General features: G+C 33.1%; 1 protein-coding gene across 1 annotated transcript; it reads left to right on the top strand.

Annotated features, from left to right (window-relative positions):
• The first annotated feature begins 10,716 nt into the window (after positions 1–10,716).
• Positions 10,717–21,086, top strand: LOC129224344 (cytochrome P450 2F3-like). Its single transcript, XM_054858786.1, has 4 exons — positions 10,717–11,167; positions 13,554–13,887; positions 14,511–14,710; positions 20,749–21,086. Exons 1-4 carry the CDS (start codon positions 10,717–10,719, stop codon positions 21,084–21,086), a joined length of 1,323 nt encoding a protein of 440 aa, XP_054714761.1.
• The last annotated feature ends 288 nt before the right edge of the window (positions 21,087–21,374 follow it).

Raw genomic sequence — 21,374 nt, 5'->3', positions numbered from 1 at the left:
ACAAACTATTGGTTTAAAAAAAATGTATAAGTATATATGCATAATCTATAGCCAATGTCACTCAGTAAGAATGTACCTTTCAGATAGTGAATTTTTTTCCAAATATCTGCAGTGATTCCAGAGATTACCTCGACCATATAAGCACACAAAAATTCGTCCTTCTCTTTATAATATTAGCATAGATTTGAAGCCAAACAGAATACTCTAAAGAAGGACAACTAAAATGTAAGGCTGCATAAAAGATAAATAAAATATGCTGTGCAGTTTTTGTCTTTCCATGTGAGATTTCCATATTGGATTTCGATTCAAGTAAAACTTCCGTTTCGTTTTCCTTAAGCTAAGATACGTTAAACAAAATAAAAGACAAAATACTTCATAATCCATCGGAATTAACAAAAGGAAATAATTGGACTGTTGTAAAAGATTTTTTTCCTAATTAAAACAAAACGCTCGAACTACTAGTACCTATTGTACGTATAGTTTATTATTCCAGTAAAAAAGATTTATCGAAGAACAAAAAAAAAAAAAAATACAGAATTTACCATTTTTGAATATATATGTTTTGATTTTTTTTTTTTTTATCTGAATGAAGGTTTTTTTTTTGCTGTGTAAGTTTTTGTGCAATCTTACAAATGCTTAATGAAGCTTAATAATGCTTAATAATAACGCTTGGTTAAATAAGAACTGGTCATTTAGATTTTTTTTTTTTTTTTTTTTTTGCACATTCATTATTCTGCCGTGCCGTGTAAGAGTTTAAGCCGTATTTGCAGCCGAGTTCAAAATGAGAAATTGTTATTTAAAATTTTGCGCCTGCATGTATTATGCAACTTTTCTATAATATTTAAAAATATATTTACCATTGGCAAATACCATAAAACGTTGTACTTAGGTGAAATATGTGACAAAGAACCAACTGGTGACCGTAACTCAATTTTTATGAAAAGTGCAGATACGATATTTGTGCTTAGCACGGAAGTATTTATCTAATTATTATTTTCAAAAATTTAACAATACGTTTAATACATATTGAAAAAATACATACATTTAATACATACCTTAAGGATGTTGCCCGTTAAAAACATTAGTCGCAATACATATTTTTACGGAGACACAATAACAACTAGTATACATTGTGTCATACTGTACAGTGCTGGCCAAACTATTAGACTAAGACTGTTTTAAAAGAAAATTCTTTATTTATTACATAACTATAGACACATTAACGAACAGTGAAATAATTGTCTAACATTTATTATGAATTCCCTTGTTCTTGATGAGCGTTTTAAGTCTTTTTGGCATGCTTTTTACAAGGCTTACACCATTTCTTAACTTTAAAAAAAAGGAGGTACAAAATTATTTATACTCACTATTATGTATACTCACATACATACTCACTAACTACCTAAATCTAACTTTAAATATAACAGAACACACTAATAAAAAGAGATAGCGAACTGATTAAGCTGATTGAGGTTATGTTCCTGGTAGGTAGATAAACAAAGAACATAAACAAAACAGACAGTGCTGCCACCTGCAAACATTAAATGACGCTAAAATAACGTAATAATCAATGTACAGTATATACTCTACTTTAACAGTAAAAAAAAAAATAGTATTTTAGTACAAATATTGTACAAAAAACAAAAAAAAAAAAAACTCTCTAGTCTAATAATTTGACCTGCACTGTACAATAGATATCAGATATCACCTCAGTATCGTAGTATAGTCAACTCTCGTTCGTTGCTGTTAATTCGTTCCAGACTCTTCCGCGATAATGGAGTTATTTCCCTCAGTCAAAAGTACTACTTTTAGTCACTAAAGATGATAAAATGAGCACACAAAAAAATGGAGCGAAAAATTTTCTTTATTTTCAAAGCGTTTAATTGTTAATTAATTTTTCAAAATGTGTTTTTTTTTTTTTTCAAATAAGACGTGGCACAGCCATTTTAACACAAGGCCTGCGCGCTCATTCAACATGGCCGCCCGTGAAGTCGGTTTGTTTACATCTCATAATAGCTCTACCATGAATAAAAATTTTGATTTTTTTTTTCAGTTCCATTGAGAAAGTAGTTGGTTTTTACATGAAGTACTTTGATACATCTCTCAATTAAAATTTTGTATCGTTCAAGTATTAATATCTACCCAAAATTCTTAAATAGTAAATTAAATTTAAATTTAGGGGAAGCTGCTATACCCAGGACGGTTGTACCTACGGACGTTGGTCGGGAAATTCCGGGTATCGTCGAGAGGGATCTTAATTGGGGTTCAACGTGTGTGTCACAGCCCTCTCCAATATCCAAGAAAGTTTCAACCCCATCAAACGAACATTTAAGATTCCATCACATTTTTTCGGTTTAGTAGGATCTAAGTAAAAAATAACATGAGCAATTTCTTTTTTTTTTTTATCCGTCGTGTAATTGTATTATTCATTTTTGTTGTAGGTATCATGATTCCCTATATTTTGAAGATTTTGTTTGTGATTTTAATGTTGTAAAACTGTTGTCCTGTCGATGTGACTGCCTTGAAAAACCAAAATGGCATACCTTTGTAACCCAAGGACACACAACCACGTGTACCCATGGACAGCAATTTTTAGTCTCCTTCGGTCACACTTGAGTCTTCTTACAATGTGAAGTACCTCAAAATGATGCCTTGTCATCAACGTTCGAAATTTGCTTTTAACAATGATGATGATATGGCTTGTAATTGTGTCCCGAAATTTGCAGAATTATTAGAAAAAATTTGCCGAATAAAAACATTTTCTGGGAGGTCCCAGTGCTCTCCCGTAACCTCCCATCAGGGTGCTTCTATGCCCCTATGCAAGTTAGTGATCATCTAAATAATATCACTCTATATTATCTATCCACTGAAGTTGTAAAAACAATTTAGAATCAACCTAAGCACAACTAACTGAAGAACCACTAATAACGTAATTAATCAATGATAATTATGAAAATTAATTTAGGTGTTGGACATGATTTGCACTTTTTGCTTAAGCGACAAGCATATGTGCAAAAATGTCACTACAGTGCAAAAAAAAAAGAACAAAATATCGAAGAACCAAATCCACTCACGTATTTTGAACAAACTCTTTCACAACAAAAAATGTGACCTTTGATACACATTTATTTTGTAAGCTAATTTTTTACGGGCAAATTGCTTATAAAACAAGAAAAAGTTATAAGTTTTCTAACAAAAACTTCAGTTAGCAGCATAAGAACAATATTGCCAAATCAATATAGAAGTCACATAGTTATTATTTATCTTGTTCGCAATTTTTAAAAGTGTGATTACCAGAGAAATAATATTGAACATTATGAACTATTATATTGCAGTTTATTTTAATTTCAAAACATTATGGCGTTTACTTAAAGACATGTTTTGGAGTAGTGTCGTTCATTTACGTCTTGTTATTAGATTTTCTGCGTTTGAGAAACATACAAAATGCATCCCCCCAGAAATAAACACAAAACCGTATACAAACCAAATAATGTATGAGTTCCACAAAAAATGTCTTGTTTTTCATGTCATAAATCAACAAATGCTCCAAGGAGAAAGAAAAAACCATTGAGAAACAAAACTATAATGTTCTCCCAAGCTGACTCATAATTCAGGAACGCGAATCCCGCAATGATCATATTTTAATGCTTCATATCGAACGAAAAATGCCAGTTGAAATGTATGTTCTATGTATTTTTGTTGTTAACGTTTGAAATTGATTTTTTAGATTTATACGAAAGATTTAATATGTTCTTCAAAGGAAAAATAATAAAATAATGCACACTGTAAACATTTTATGTATTCTTAAGCGACAAAATACAACGTTGAAAAGCAAACATTTACTATTCATTACAAATGCGTAGTTATGAACGCTTCTTTTTAGAATTTATTACAAATGAATGGAAATACTAATGTATATCTTGTTGCGTGGAATGTTGAAAAATTGTGTCAGAGAATGAAAGTTCCCCCACTATTAGTGGGTGGTTTTTATTTTCTCCCCCTCTCGACTTTGAAAAAACAAATAAGTTTTTACAAATAAGTGGGGTTAGTTTTTGTTGTTTTCTGATAAACCTTGCAATAACGTCACCTCCCCTTGGAAAAATTTGACATGAAGGACTTGATTACAAGCATGTTCAATGGACTGAAAAAAAGAAAGAAAAAAAAAACCGGTAAAATGTGCCACTTACTCCAATACTCAAAGTGTAGTTCATATAGCTTACAATTTTCTTTTTTACTTCCTTTTACAAAAAAGGAAGTATTGTATTCTCGAAAAAAATTTCACTGAAAAATCAACATTAATTTCCATTTTACTCAACCTCGAATGAATGTTGAGTTTTGTTTCGGCTCGACCACACTTGGATAAGTGCCTAAGAACGTATAGACACGCGAAATATCCATTTTGACGATTAACGAGTTAATTATAACGAGTTTTCTCGTGACGTCTTATGTACGTATGTGCGTATGTATGTCGCATAACTCAAGAACGGTATGTCCTAGAAAGTTGAAATTTGGTACCTAGTCTCCTAGTTAGGTCTAGTTGTGCACCTTCCCTTTTGGTTGCATTCGGGTGTTTTTAAATGGGTCTTATGCTCCTTTTGGGGGGAGGGGAATCATTGTTAATTTCGATGTAAACTCAAGGTGTTATACTTTGGCGGACACTTGGCGATATATCGCCAGTATTTTGGTCGCCAAGTTTTGTCGCCAACTTGGCAACAAATTTGGCGATTTTTTTTTAAAATCTGGTTTGAATTTGGCCTCTGTTGGTGATATTTACAAAGTAAACTACTAACACATTAAAAAGGCCAATAATGGGGAAATGACATTAAATTGGAGTAAAAGGAAGTCATGCGATGTACATATCAGTTCGTGTTTTTTTTTTTTTTTTTTTTTAATAGCAATTGCGAACTATTTATTGCTCTCACTTGACCGCAGTTGATGTTGTCTTATTTTTTATATTACCATGACGACAAGAGTTAGTCTAGCTCGCTGTTTATATATTTTTTAAGAAGACTAATTTTCGTTGCTGTGGTTATAAATCGTTTGCTTTTTCGTTAATTCACTTTCTTGTTTCTTCATCTAAATACAATATTTCCAGATTACAAATTCCCATCATTTAAAATTGATAAGAAATAAAAATATCCTAACGGTGTACGCATCAAATACAATCTTTATGCTAAGTGTAAAGTGCAAATTGGCCTTAATAACAATATCAGAATTTCCGCATTATAATTACCGTTTTCTTTTTTATGGTCGTTCGTCGCAGAAAATCCTCAGTCATAACATAACGGAAGCGAATTTTATCTCCATTTCCAATCGATTCGGGGCAGTGAGAAGCAAGGGAATTAAGTGGACATTTTCAAGTTTTGAGCTAAATGCATTTTAATATAAGGTTCTATGTAGGCTTCAATACATTTTTTTTCTTCAAATCATGCTGTGCTAGTAGCCCCTACCAGATTTACTAGTACTATCTCTTACCCTAAGGCAGAAGAAAGGTTCACATACCATTTGAACCGGTATCTCCAATTTTTTTTTAATTTTGGTATTTACATCCTATTGTTTCTCTGTCTCATTTGTAGAAACAGGAAATACAACGAGTAAGGTCCAATCGCAGTGGCAATATTCACTTTTAAGCTGTACTGTAGATGCAAAAAATATTTACGGGAATTAACTTGTTGGTCTTTTTTCTTTTTGAAACCAAGCATTTTTGCATTTGCTTTTATTTTTCTATAAAATGAAAATATCCCCGTAAAGCACCTACCCTCCCAATTAAAGCAGTTTTCAAGTAATAAAAACTTTTGCATTTCGATATTTAAAAAAGGAATAAAGAACCAACTGATTTAAAAACGTTGATGTTTGTATTGCGTTTTTGAGAGGAGAGGTGATTAAACTCCTAAAAGCTCTGTAACGTGTTTAAAACTTAATTCTTCGTTTTATATTTAATGTGTTGATGTTATCGCAGTGCTTAGTACTAAATCGGTTTTGCACCATTATATTTACAGGATAGAAAAAAAATGTAATCCTAAAATAAAAGAGTTTCACCATCTTCTATATTCAAACAGTTTTTAATTAAATTTTGCGAAATGTTGCCTGTTAACAATGCAAAAAAAGAGACAGAAAAAAAGGAACATCCATGCTTTAAATGATACGTCACTTTTTGATTGCTTTGTGTCACACGTTTCAGGAAACAGAAAGTAAATAAAAAGACTGCTCGGCAGACTTCAAACCCGTTGAAGGTCGATAAGAGCGTCCGCAGCGCCGCTTTGAAGGTCGATATGACAGCCCGTAGCGCTGCGACGCTCTCAAGGTCAAATAAGGCATCCTTTCTGATGCCGTGTGGGAGTCTTATCATGTTTACAGGCTTAAGTTTTTCTCTGCAAAATTACATCTCATACTCGTTGTACGATTAAATTGAATAATGAACTTCGGTTTGACATAAAACTACGCAAGCATCTAGAAGTTTCTGGCTGAAATCACTTGTAGGTAAGTGGAAAATTTTGTTTGGGGCTTGAGAGAAAATTATAATTAGACTCTTCATTTGTTAAAACGTATCTAAAAATGAGTTACGCCTAATGTAAATTATACACTGCTCGACATTGAAAATGCAACACCATGAAGGAGTGTTTAGAAATTTCTGCAAATTTTAGAGTAGACGTACATCACTGAGTTAAGTAAATGATGTGAAATGCCCAGCTCTTCGACGCACGTGAAGTGAGATATAAGGGAAGGAACTTGCAGAATGGGCAATATTCGTGTCGTTATTTCTAACTGGAGAATTATCGAAGAAATTTTGTTTTTGTCTTGGAAGATACGTGTAACACGAGAGAATGCCAGGCCGACGTCAACGAAGGCATTTGCAGCAGATGGACGATTTTACGAGGAGTATGGTGATCGGACAGAAAAGGAGAGGTTGATCCGTACGTCAAATCGCAGCTGATACCCACATGGATGCGTGCACGGTGCATCGGCCGAAGATGGTTGGAACAACGAAATGTGGCAAGATTGAGGGGTGCAGAGGCAGCCTGAGGGACGTCAGAACGCGTGGAACGACGCAGCCACCGACATATTGTAGAAGACCCACAAGTCACTTGTTCCTCGATTCTGCAGCAGGTGCAAGATATCCTGAATGTTCCCGTGTCAACCAGAACCATTTCCAGTCGTTTGGTCGCGCGTGGTCTGCAATCACAGCGTCCGGTAAGAAGATTGCCTTTGGCTCCACAAAATAGACAGCAAAGTTTAGTATGGTGCCAGACTAGCACGACGTGGATGACAGAAAGGCGAAATGTCGTGTTCTCAGATGAATCCCGCTTCTGTTTATCTAGTGATACTCGCCGCATATGTGTGTGGCGTCGACGTGGAGACAAATCTAATCCAACAGTAAGTGTGGAACGTCCCACCGCACAACAACGTGGCGTAATGATTTCGGGCGCAATTGCGTACAATTCCATATCAATCTACTTCGTATTCAGGGCACTATGACGGCCCAACAATACTTGGATAATGTGCTGCGGCTGGTGGCAATCCTTTACCTTCAAGGGCTACCTAATGCAATTTTTCAGCTGGATAACGCCCGACCACACAGTGCTCGCATCTACCAACATGCTCTCCAAGGTGCACAGATGCTTCCCTGGCCACCATACCTCCTGACCTGTCACCAATCGAACATGTGTGGGATGTGATTGGACGCCGTTTACATATTCTGTCCCTGCCTCGTTCATAAGACGAACTGTGGCAAATGGTTGAAAGGGAATGGAGAGCCAACCCTCTGGACACCATCCGCACCCTTATTGACTATATACCTAGACGTGTTTCTTCCTGTATCGCTGTCTGCGGTGGTCCTACATCCCACTAAGCCGACGCCGTTCTCGCTTTGTATTCTCCCTATCATTTTGAAATTAAGATCATTCATTATTCCTTGCTATCTCTGTCTTTTTTGAAATTTCATCACTTTGTAAACACTCCTTCTTGGCGTTGCAATTTCAATGTCGAGCAGTGTATGATGTCAAAAAGGAAAAGGGAAATATATACTGTGCTATCCATCAGCATTTTTAAAAATGTATTCATAATTTTGCTACAAATATCTTCTCAACCACTCTTAATTAGGTGAAAGATAAAACCGTCTTACATGTGTCAGGATATAATGCATGTATCCATCAAAAAAAAAAAAAAAAAATCCCGCAAAAAAAAAAAAAAAAAGTTATAAGAAATTAGCAGTTTCTAATTGGTATAAAAAGTTTTTTTCAATACATAACATATACATTTACACATAATTTGTTTACTTGTACATGTTAAAATCTATCTTGTAATGAAATTCCTTCAACAGTCATGATTGAAAAAAAAAAAAAAATCTTCCTTGTAGAAAAATTTCCCCGCATAATGCAATACGGCTGAGAAAATTAGGAGCATAATGTGAGAAAAAATCTTAAATACAGCTTTTATCTTTTGCGTAAAACCGATCAATAAAATGTGAACTGTTAACTAGAGATGGAGAAATTTCTCTTCACGAGTACTAAGGTACTGAGATCAAGAAGAATATTTCTTTTTTGTAGATAGGATAAAAATATAAGAATAACTCCACTCCCCCCCTCTTTCCTCCTCAGTACAGAAAAGAACCTAGTGAAGAAAAATGAAAGGAAATATTAAACCGTTAAGTGTCACTCTTTTGCAGAGAACTGTACGCATTGTTTCAAAGTTCTTAGAAACTAATTTTTTATTACAGAAGAAGTGAAATTATGGCTAAAATGACATCCAACTTTTGTCAGATGTAGTTCTTTCGCTCACAAAAATTTGTTTGTATTAGTCATTATTGATTTCTAAAACGCAAAAAGAGTACAGAAAAAAATACTTAAAGAAAAAGTCTGATCATAATCATGAATTGTGTCATTTCTTGACAGCTTGTAATGATTTAAAGATTTAGTAAAACATGTAACACTAAACAAGTTATAAGCCAAATTTACAATTATTACCAAAGTTGTAAAAACGACATCAGAAAATTAGGTCTAGAAACTCAAGAACATCAGTTCATAACTTATATACTTGAAATTATATTTCATTCACAAAAATAAAAGAAAAATAAGGGTTGAAAGGTGATACTGGAATCTATTTTGTGAAGTTGATATCTACATTGAGTCTTTTTTTTTTTTAACTGGACAAAGTGAACGAGGGCCTGATAGTTGACACGTTCAATTTTTGTGAAACTTTCAGGATATTTTACTAGCATTATGATAAGAAAAAGTGAAGCTTCTTTTCTCTCTAATTTAACTTGTTGGCCCTCAAGTGGAGGTCAAAGTTAGGGTCGTGAGAAAAAAGAGGTAAATATATGATTGCTTTGCTTCAAAAGCAATGAGTAAACCGAGCCAATTCGTTTAAATAAGGATACTACTTAATACTTGGCACATTTAAGTATAATTATTTTGGTGACTCACTCATGGCTTTGAGGGCAAAAGTCAATTGAAAATGCAATTTTTAAAACTTTTTTTGCCTTGTTTGAGCCCGGATATCTGCTAACCAGGTTTCTAACCTGGACCTTAATTTACACCACTCGGACTATAAATACAGCTGCGTCCCTAAGTTGTTGACCCTTAGCGATCGAAGGTATCGCGGTTGTAGCGATCAAAATTATTGACCTCTAAACTTGGCCATTTTTAAAAAAATTATCGACTTTGAGACCATTTAACTACTAAAGTCAAGAGAAACGAAAGCTATTTTACATTTTTCTTAGTACTATACTGTGGTGAGTTGTTAATCATATACTTATTTCCGAAAGTTATTCACGGCTTTAGCAGATATCTGAGCCCAAACATGGCAAAAAGGTTCACAAAATTGCATTTTCATTTGACCTTTTACCTCAAAGCCATGAGTGAGTCACCAAAATATTTATACTACAATGTATCTAGTATCAAGTAGTATCCTTATTTAAAAGAATTCTCTTGTTTCACTTATTGCTTTTGAAGCAAAGCTCTTCATTTAGCTCTTCTTTTTTCATGACCTTAAACTTTGACCTCTGCTCAAGGACTAACAAATCAGTTTTTTTAAAAAAAAGAGACTTCACTTTTTCTTATCATAGTACCACTAACACATCCTGAAATTTTTACAAAAATTGAAGACATTAACTATCAAAATTGTCCAGCTTTAAAAAAAATGTCTCTTAAACAAACATGTTGGGATACCTTGAAAGCTCGTTTAAATAAAATAAAATCAACCCGTTATCGTATGACTAATGACAGCGATTCTTGCTGCAAAGCTCCTGCAGAAGAAGATGTTACAGAAATAGTTTTTAAGAATCATTATATTTTTCTGTGTTAAGTCCTGAGCGACTTTTGAGGTTTTTTGCCAAAAGCATAAGAAAAGACTATATGATTATATTTTCAGCTCGAGTTTTATACACATATGTAATAGAAAAAAAAAAAAAGATAAATAAAATGGATTTCGGGAATGAAAAAGTTTAGAGCGAATATAAAACTCTTCTATGAATATTGAAATAATTTCAGTTGGTATTTTGTATAAATAAGAACTTGGTGCTGACTGGTTAACATTCGCCACCTCCCGAGATTGCCTATGTAATTCTTTAAAAATTTGTTTACAACCAGCCATTCTACTGTGAAGAATCTGTGACAGTTGTGATATGACTATGTCATATTGTATTTATTTTTGAACTCTCCTAACTTTCCAAATTATGCAAAATAAATTTAAAACATTCATTTTTTAAAGACTTGCGACATGAGCATAGCCACCTTAAAGCTAGTGCCTTTGAAAATTAAATGCATCTTATCTTATTTACAGGTGAATAAGGTACTTCCGGTTCCACATCTTTTCCATCCAAAGATGTTTCAGGACCTAATTTCACTTTTCTCTGAGCCATTAGTATTTATATCAACCCTAATCACAGTTCTTGGGATTGCATTGTATCACATAAGAAACAGAGGATTGCCACCAGGGCCAACGGGACTGCCATATTTTGGGGTATTATTTTCATTGAAGGACGATAATAACCATGTCCAACTGGAAGAATTCAAGAAGACGTATGGCGATATCTTCAGCTTTACAGTAACAGGAAAACTGTACATCAGTTTTGGAACAGTAAAATTGATGAGAGAAGCATATTTATCTCATTTTGACTGTTTTGATCGAACGATGGACTACACTATGCTGACACATGTTTTCGGAGACAGTAAGTATTGTAAAAAAAGCATTGTACTTTACATGAAACCTTCTTGCATTTGGTTTTTATAAATGCTAAAAAATAAACTTTAAAAGCCAGTTAAAAATACCAAAAAACTTAACAACTGCAGTTGTAGGAAACTACTGTAAACCCTTGCTTTTATTTAATTAAATTTTCTGCAATACTGTAGTGTGGTGTTCACATAAGATTTTTTTAACCAAAAGTATCTTACAGGTATTTTTTGCATCTCTGAAGACTAAATTGCTGCTTATTGGCAGTTCTATCCCTAAATTTTTGCTCTGATAACTCGAGTCATCATCACAAATGTATCTATGTACATCGGCATACGAGAATCCTTGTTAAAGCAAGTTCACAGCTTGTTGTATATTTTTTGTGGTTTAGTAGTTCCATTCTGGTTTCATCAAAAAGATTGCAGTACAATCACATACATTGTCACCTGCAGTTAACGTAAGAGATCAGCATCCCTTTTGGAGTTAAAAACCAAGTACTAGTTTATAACAATCTTTAAAAACTTAAAATGTGGGTAATTTGATGTGAGACCAAAGCATTTTACGTAGTTTCAAAAAGGATGATTCAACATCGAAAAGATAACTACCAATGCCCCGTTAGTAGAATAAGAAGAAAATACTGTTTTAGACAGAATTTGTATAATTTTATTTAAAACGATATCGGGAGAATTTTGGTATTGTTGTAAGTCAACAAGTACATGCTAGCTAAGAATATTCTTTTTTAAAACTAAGTTGGAGAAAACTTATCTTTTGTTCCAGTCAGCGGACAAAAAAAATGGAATAAATAAATATACCCAGCCGGCCGAGGATAGGCAAAACAGATAAATGTATTCAAAGGTTTCGCATCCAGATCTACCAAAAAGGAAATGATTTTAAGTCGACAAACAATTATGAATAAAAGGTTTTTAGAGCAGTTAAAATAAAGCTAATTTTAAGCAATAAGTTACCGCCCCTGAGCCAGGGAGAAGGCATAACAACATGCAATATACCGACACCCCTGTTCCCCAGAGACTGCAGTTTCGTCCTTGTAATGGACTCATCAGTCTGTAATGGGGAAGAACCGAGCTGGAGGCGGATATTATCTTATTAAATCTAAAAGTGCACTGCAAACAATCAAACACTTTTTTAACACTTTTTGCACACGTACACTTGTCTCCTTTTTGAGAACACTATTATTAGAACCTTTATTAAAACCGTTTTGAGAACACATGTCATAATACTTTTTGAACACGGACACTTGTCTCCTTTTTCAGAAAACTTTTTTCGGTCAGTTTTCAAAACACTTCTAGAAACACTATACGGAACATGTATTTCCTTTTTAGCGCTTTTTTGAAACACTTCATGGATAGTGTAAAATAATGGTTTTTGAACACTTGCACTAAACATGTTGTGGCACACGTTTTGGTACAGGTTTTAGGATATGTTTCAGAACAATTACGGTTCAATAATATCCTCCCAGAATGTGTACTACACAAGTATAAAATAATCTTCTAAAAAGAAAAAATACGCCCTAAATTCACTTTTGTTGAGACTGCAAGCTTGATGATGGGTTTAGGCTTTGACTGAATATGAATATTATTCTGCATTATTGCTATGAACATTTGGAATCTAATGGCATCTCAAAATCAATTGAATAGTTTACAGCAAAATGACAAACAAGCAAAAAAAGTGGCGGGAAGATGTTTTGTTAATCATATTTACTACAGAAATGACATCTAAATTTGAAATATATATTTCCATATTTCGTTTTCAAAGTCAATTAATAATGTAAAAAGTAAATAAAAATGTGTCAAAAACAAATGGTTATATAAATTAATTTAAAAAAAGATTCCAGTAACTGACGGTTATTTGAAACATATGAGTTCAGTTTCAGGCAGTAGACGATTTTTGTGTGCTCCTAATGGGCAATAGTTTTTTGTACTTTTTGACGTAGTTGGTACATTTAACAGATTAAATAAATAGCAACCCAAGTCCAAGCATAACTCAGTAAAGTTTATAACTTGAGGTACTCAGTAGACCAGAAAATGGTCCTGATCTTCTAAATGCAAATGCCATTTTTGCAAATGCATATGCCTCGTCCTTTTTCTGCATGTGCAGAAGTTCATAAATGTCCTGATGTCTGTACTTTATGGTCAAACAGCATTATTTTCGTGGTATCTGCTGATAAATATGATTCAGTAAAATTTCTGTACTCTTCCACTCAAGAGCCACAAGTACGATTTCTACTGAACCGCATGTAGGAAACGAGACGCAGGTTGCCTTAGGATAACGGTTGTCGTCCTTAATGTTCAATCTATTTTATCTATTAAAGATGCTGATGAATTTTACCATTAACTGGAAGAAATTTAACAATTTCTTTCTTCAAGGTGTTGGTTTTATAAATGGCGAAAGATGGAAAACTCTGAAAAGATTCTTTACTCAAGCCTTCAGAGAATATGGCATGGTAAAAATACAGAATGCAATGGCAGGACCAGTTTACGACCAGGTTCAGAAGACTATGGACGAATTCAAAGAAGCAAATGGAAAACCAATCCAGTTGATTTCAGTTTTTATAGACAGATGCTCAACCATTATCCGGCGAACTATTTTTGGAGAAGACGGAATCTCACATCAAGAATTATTGGATTTGACGGAAGCATATTTTATTGTGACAAAGGGAATGACAGTAACAAAGCTCTTAATGGCTGGCCCCATGACAAGGTAAAGAAAATTGCTGCCTTTGGGCGCTGAACCAACTTACCTGATGTATTTACAGAAAATATTTAGTCGAATTTCTGTTTAAGTATTAAAGTTAAGTTGAAAATATTTTTTTAGCAGAAAAAAAACAATACAATATGAGAAATGCCATCCTCTTACAGTTTATACTATCAAATGAAAATTTAAAAAAAAGCATGAAAGTCCCACAGAAGTTTAAAAAGTAGTTAAATAATGTTAAGACTTTCCATAATTCTTATAATGTTGTTAGAGTATTATTATTATTATTTTTTTTTTTTTAATGTTAAATATGTTTAATATAAAAGCATATTTTTTTGTATTTCCTATTCCGTTTCAGTTGATAAGTTTATGTTGAAAACACTTTTGTAGCTAATAAAGCAATGACATATTAGAAATATCATTATCTTACAATTTGGTTTATAAAATGAAAATTAAAAAAAAAAAAAACATAAAAGTCCTTTAGTAACGTTAAAAAATTAATTTAAAAAATGCTAAGATTCTATAATTCTTGAAATATTGCTGTAATCTTGTTATTATTATGTTTTTTTCTTTTTTGAATGTTAAATATCTTGAATAAAAAAGCATAATTGTTTGTATTTCCTTTTCAGATACATACTCTTTCCCTTGATCTCCGACTGCCGCAATGCCTTATCAAGTCACAGAAGTATGGTAAAGATACTAAAATCGGTTATTGAAAGACATGAAAGTAAATTCGATGAAAATAACGTACGAGATGTAATCGATAGCTATCTAAAAGAGAGGAAAGATAGACAAGCAAAAAATGATCCTTCTGCTACGTATTTTTCTAGTAAGTGCAAATGTCATTAACAAAAACGAAACAGAGACGAGGGAGGGGGAGAAACCGAGTGCAGATTTTCTATAATAACTATGGAAACCTAAGAAAAAAAAGTTAATTTATTATAAAAACGTATAATTTGTGAAATAATAAAATTCAATGCTTCGAGATTATTAGAAAAAAAACTTACCTGTTTGGCAAATTTTCCTTATTTGCTGTTCGGTAATTCCTACGAAAATCAAAGGACATAAACAGTTTTTTATCTTTTCCCAAAATGAAAACTTTGTATTGATACTTTACATTATTTCTGTATTACTTTCGCAATAAACTATTCATTGATCTTTATATGAGACAGTGAGAAACTAAGGAATGCAAGTGGACTATTTTAAGTTTCGGGTAAAACGCGTTTAAAGATCAGATCTTAGGTAAGATCAGATCCTAGGTAGGCTTTTATTGATTTTTTTTCTAATTTATGCTGTATAACGGAACTTATCAGGGCTATTAGTTCTATCTCTTGCCCCAAGACAGAGAAGAGGTTCACCTCCCATTGGTATTGATTATCTCCAAATTTTTAATTTTGGCACTTATACCCCTTTGCTTCTCACTGCCTCACATCTAACATAAAGAGAGAGGACAGAGAATCAGTTAAGGTGTTTAACATTATAAGTTTATTATTTTTGTTAATCCCGAATTATCAAACATGACAAAAGATCATTTAATCTAATTTGACCTCGAAAGCTACCTTTCTGTTTTCAGCCGATTTGAATGACAAATGCTCAATAGCAGCAACATTCCGCCAACCGTACAATAATGCTTCATTTAGTCATTTACGAAGATACATTGGCTTCTAGACAGACACAAATTGAACCTTTTGAAAGAAACATAAAAAAAAATCTAAAGAGAGCCATTGGGCATTTTTAAGCACATTTTTGTGTTTTGTACATTGTTGAACAGTTTATGTGTTTTTTCCAATCTTTCTACTATTTAATTTAAAGCTTAACATATAACACTTACCTTCTTTTTTTATAGTCAGAAATACCCAAAATACTCAGAATAGCTTATCTTATTTGTAAGTCGGAGGGATAGAGGGCTTTTATAAGGGTTTTACCAACATATTGAAAATTAGCAGGTGTGTTTTTTTACGGCTGATTTTTTTTTTTTTTTTTTTTGAGATTTCAAAAAAAAAAAAAAAAAAGGAAACATGCAATTTTTTTACTGCAATGATTTTTATTTTACAATAACTTAACATAGATTGTCTTAACGGTGCCGTAACACCTCAAAACACATGATATCTAATAAGGTGAGCCGAAGAAAACTTTTTTTTTTTTTTTTCGATGATGGGTAGTGTGAAAAGGGTGCCACTGGTGGAGCAAAGTGCACATAATAAATTTGAATTTTTTCTGATAATTTCTTCATCTGCCGCAATGGGGTTGAAGTTTCGAAAAAATGCTGTTTTTTCATGTTTTCAGCCAAAATTAATATAAATATTATGTTTTTATTTTCGATGATGAGTTGCGGGGAAAAGGTGCCATTGGTGGTACTAAACTCCCATTAAAATTTTGAGGTAAGTGGTATAGTTCTTTCTTTTGCCACAAATAAGTAGAAGTTTATGCAATTTTCGGTTTTTTAACGTTTTCAATAAATTTTCTGAAATAGCAAAAATTTGCTTTCGCCATATATCTCTGCCATAATTATATGTTTTATCACATAAAATGCATTTTTAGATGCGTGGCGTGTCATAAATTAATTACTTATTGCGTTAAAAATTTTAAATTTGAAATGTGCTATTCGAAAATTTTGTGCAGCTGTGTTCAAAATTAAGGTTAAACAGCACAGAACTCAATAAAGAATTAAAGATGGTGTGGATGTATAGACAATGTCTGCTTTTTCTTTCAACAGAGAATTTTTATCTACACTGTTTTAGGTAATAAAAGCTTTTTTCAACTTGAATTTCAGCATTTTAGTGCTTTTACTTCTGTTACAGTATTGCTACAATGAAAGTATCTTTTCCTTCGTGGCCATCTGTGAATTCCATGCTATTTTAGTAGTAAAGACGCACTGCTGGTGTATCACATGAAGCTCATAACTTGTTTCGGATTTATTCCAGTTTCTTGTGACAAAAGACATTTCGTGATGGGAGATATTGTTTGAGAGCCAAACCGAGCATATCGTCGTATTCAGTTAACCTGAATTTTAATTTTGGAGCCTTGAACTTTAAACACTCGAATTTCTTGACCCTTGTTTCTTCTTTTAATTGCTATCTATTTATTCAATTAATATTCATTTCATATCAATTACAATGTTTTCATACCTTGGATTTTGTCACTTTCTATTGCTGTGGTAGCATTGTTGTGAATTCTTAGGAAGGCCATGTTATTTACTTTTTTAAATCTCTTTTGCGTACGCTGGTGGTTTATATAGGTGAATCACATGGGCAAATCAATTCATATAACGAACAGTGCGAGACATCGTAAGGCATCTTTGGGTTTCGAGGTACTTAAATACAAGCTAATAGTTCTGTAGGCAGCTGTGAGCCACCTAGACTACGTAATAGGCCCTGGTTGGCTGTCTTGTAACTCTGTAGAGCACAGTCCAGTTGAAACAGTTGCACGACTATCAATTATGTGATTTTGGTCTGTGCTCAAATTTTCAGTATTTTTCTTTTCTTTTGCCAATGTAGAAATACATGTCAGAGGTAACCTAGAATGATAGCATACGTCGGTTTTCGCACGCCATCAGCTTGGGTTTGATTGGGCCAGAAAGTTCTTAAGTTCAGTAGGGGAAACCCGGCTGAAGTGGATACCCCGGGCAAAGCGAGTTTCGCCTATAACTCTCAAATAATTAGTTGGCCGGCATCCGCGTTGTCATAGCAACGGTCGCCTGTTGCCGCACCGTGTGCGGCAAACACGTCGGGACGAGTTCGCCACACGCGACGCCAGTGAGTGAACAAAGTATGTTTTTGGGGAAAACAATATTAGTTTACAGAGGTTAGTGTTTAACACTATTTGTGACATGTTCTTTGTTATGAGTAGAATTTGATGCACGATTATGTAGCTTTCAACTCTCCGTAGACGACGAGTTTAGATGCTCTGTGTTTTTAGTTATTTGTAGTAACATCAAAAATGTACCTGAAGGGCAAAGCGGATTGGGCAAAGTGAATACCATATTCACTTTGCCCAGTCATGACAAGTCACTTCTTCCGATCCTGGAAGTCCTTCAATATTAAGATCTCAAGAGAATACTACCATTGAAGACTGTCCTTATACTCCCATGGGATCTGAAACAACAGAATAAGTCCAAGGTAATGGTGTTCTCGCCGCTTCACCCAAACCTGAATTTTCTATACGAACTACTACAGTTCTTAAGTTTTACTACCTATTCCTCAGCCTGTTAAACCAATAAGAACACGTAAACAAAAACTACAGAGATCTACCCTCCAGACAAGTACTGCAGTAAAGGACAATCAGAGACAAAAATTTGAAAAATCAAAAAAGACTGTCATGAAGTAACTAGATGATGTTTCGCCTAAAGCTTCTCAGAAGACTATTAAAAAGACCAAGCACCAAAAAGACTAATCAAAAATCTCTGCTACAAAACATAGGACTGCATAAGAGAATGATAAGAAGAATGAAGTAAAGAAATTTGATGATGTAAGGTGTATTTTCTGTGATGAAATTTTCATTGAAGAAGATGATGAGCCAACGAAAAACAGGATACAATGTCGTATTTGTACTCAGTGGCGTCATAAAGAGGGTTCAGCATTCGAAAATGGTAATGATTTTGTTTGTGATAACTGCAATGATTAGTATTGTAGAAGAAAAATGTGTTTTTAATATGCTCCTAAATTTTGGTTTTTTACTTTTTTTGAAAAATTTCTTTGCTTGTTATAATAATTACTGCAATAATTAGCATTGAAGAAAAATGCTTTTTTGTATGAGCCTTTAATTTTCGATGCTTATTTTATTCTTAAGTTCAGTTTCCTTGTTTGTAATAACAGCAATAATTAGCACTGCAGTAAAAAAATGCTTTTAAATATGTTCCTTTTATTTTCGACGTTTATTATATTTTTAAGTTTAATTTCTTTGTTTGCAATAACTACAATAATTAGCATTGTAGCAAAAGAATGTTTTTTGGATATGCTCCTTTAATTTTCGATGGTTATTTTATTTTTAATGTTTAGTTTCATGACAGATAATGTTGCTGTTTGCTTTGCCCAAGCAACGAATCCACTTTACCCGGGGTGTTGAGCAAAGTGGATATTCATGCCATTTTTGAAAACTGGCCTTATATCTAATAGTGTAATTAATATTAAGGACAACTGTTGTTGAATTACGCAAGTTCATTATATGAAAACTGATTATAAACATTTGTTTCAATTTCTAAAGTTATAATTAAACGACAATAATCAAGAAAACCTTAAGGTATTCACGTTGCCCGGGTTTCCCTACTTTCTTTATTTTATTTATCAGGTGTCAGACCGGGAGTTCGTTCGTATGAAAAATGTACACCAAATGTTGCAGTTCTTTATTTATTTCCTCCTTATTTTTAACACCTGCAATGACACCAATGTTTTTTGTTTTTCTTTTTATGTTCTTACGGGGAGTGCCATTTCATACGACTGTTTTTAGTTAAGAGATAATGACATTGTTCTTATTTTAAAAGATTTACCAATGATTAAGAATGAATTCTGCGTTACTCTCATTGGTTTTGAACGCTAATCAAACAGAGAGCTGCACTAAGTTTTTTAAAAAAAATTTTAAGTTTACAAAATTATACGCAATAAGCACCTACCGTAAAGCGGAGGAACATTGCTCCTCTAGGGATAACATTGCTCAAAAAAGTGTAAAAGTTTTTTCACTGATTTTCGAGAACTTCAGTTACAAAGTGGTTGACAATGCGGAATTTCTTTCAAAAAGTTAGAAGATAACAGTAAACAGGTTGGCAAGTTGCCAATTCGAAACCGAAAATGTATTACACACCACATATTATTATAACACACCACATATAAAAAATCCCTCACATGTGATAAAATTATATAATTATGGCAGAGAAATACCGCAAAAAAATAAAATGTTTACCAATTGAGAACTTTTATTGAAAACGTTAAAAAAAACCGAAAATTGCTAAAATTTCTACTTATTTGTGGGAAAGGAAAGAGTTATGCCACACACCACAAACTTTTTGTGGGAGTTTAGCGCCACAAATGGCACTTTTTCCGCGCAACTCATCATTGAAAATAGAAACATACTATTTTCACTAATGTTGGCTAAAAACATGAAAAAACAGCATTTTTTCGAAACTTCAACCCAATTGCGGCAGATCAAGAAATTGTCAAAATTCAAATGTTTTATGTGCACCTAGCTCTACCGATGGCACTTTTTTCGCACTACCAATTATCGAAATAAAAAAAAAGTTGTTTTTCAAATCCACCCTAATATCTAAGTCTAAACACTCACGCCCATTCGCTACTCCTATTTTTTATTATATTATTCTTGATATGAGTTATTTTCGAAACACATATTTTGCGTGATACGTCTAATATTTTTATAGCTAGATACGATTAAATATTCTCACGCTTTTCTTTTGTCTGAAAGACACAAAGCTAAAGTTTGCAAAATTTATAATAAGAAATTTTACAAACAAACTAGCATTTTGGCAAAAATTTGGCTATTTAAACTTAATATAATTTTTATTTTATATACCCTTAGCTTAAAAAGTTTCAAATGCGCATTAAGGACTTGAGCCAAACGGTTACAAAGTTCTTTAAATAAAATAACTTTATAATTGTAGAGTTCCTATCTTCCCTCCAATGTAACAAAAACCTTTAAATATGTATAATCATCAAAAAATCGCGAAATTTGCAAAAAAAAAAAAAAAATCCTTGTACATGGTTTGTGGTGTAAATGGAGCTCCTTTACAATGACAAAAACCGTGAGCTATTATATGCAGAGGCATCTGGCAAAAAGGTGTTCATTATTGTAAGTATTCTATTACAAAATATATATAATTATTAAAATAATGCACTAAAAAATACATATTCCATTCTACAGATGAAGCATTGGTGTCATCATTAAAACAGTTCGTAGGAGACGGCATTTCAGCTGTAGCTGCTTTTATTGTCTCCTTTCTAACTGGTCTGGTCGAGCATCCTGAAGAACAAGATAAATTGTACTCTGAGATATCTGACGTGGTTGGAACAGACAGGCATCCAACCACGGAAGACAAAAGCAGTTTGCCGTATACAAATGCTTACATCTATGAAGTATTGAGAACTACTAATTTCTTCACTATGTTTCCGAGTTTGGAGTGTACAAGTAAGACATTTTTCGTATTATCGGACAGTACTATGTTTTCTTGTATTAACGAAATTACTAAGAGAAAAAAATAAGTATTTTCTATCAAAAAAAAAAAAAAAAAAATCAGGATCTAAACATCAAGATGTCTTGTTCATTTTTATCGTGATTTTCAAAGAGTTTGATTACTAAATTACAATATAATTACAAAGAAATTAAATTTAAAAAATATTTATGTCTATTACTTCGTCCTAGTTATTACGTCAATTAATGTGTCCTATGAAACGCACGTAGAGAAAAGTTTAAAATAGGGAAAGGATTATGTAAAACTTGTAAATATAAATTTTTATAAATAAACTACGTTGGTTACTGATCGCAATTTT

This window comes from Uloborus diversus, chromosome 6, assembly GCF_026930045.1.
Source record: "Uloborus diversus isolate 005 chromosome 6, Udiv.v.3.1, whole genome shotgun sequence".
Classification (NCBI taxonomy): domain Eukaryota; kingdom Metazoa; phylum Arthropoda; class Arachnida; order Araneae; family Uloboridae; genus Uloborus; species Uloborus diversus.
The sequence above is the reverse complement of the archived record's forward strand: the minus strand, read 5'-3'. Positions and strand labels throughout refer to the sequence as shown.

Coding starts and splice junctions, on each gene's coding strand:
- LOC129224344 (XM_054858786.1), top strand. CDS start 10,717: ATGAGCATAGCCACCTTAAAGCTAGTGCCTTTGAAAATTAAATGCATC. Junction 13,888..14,510: donor ATGGCTGGCCCCATGACAAG/GTAAAGAAAATT, acceptor TTTCCTTTTCAG/ATACATACTCTTTCCCTTGA. Junction 14,711..20,748: donor TTCTGCTACGTATTTTTCTA/GTAAGTGCAAAT, acceptor TCCATTCTACAG/ATGAAGCATTGGTGTCATCA.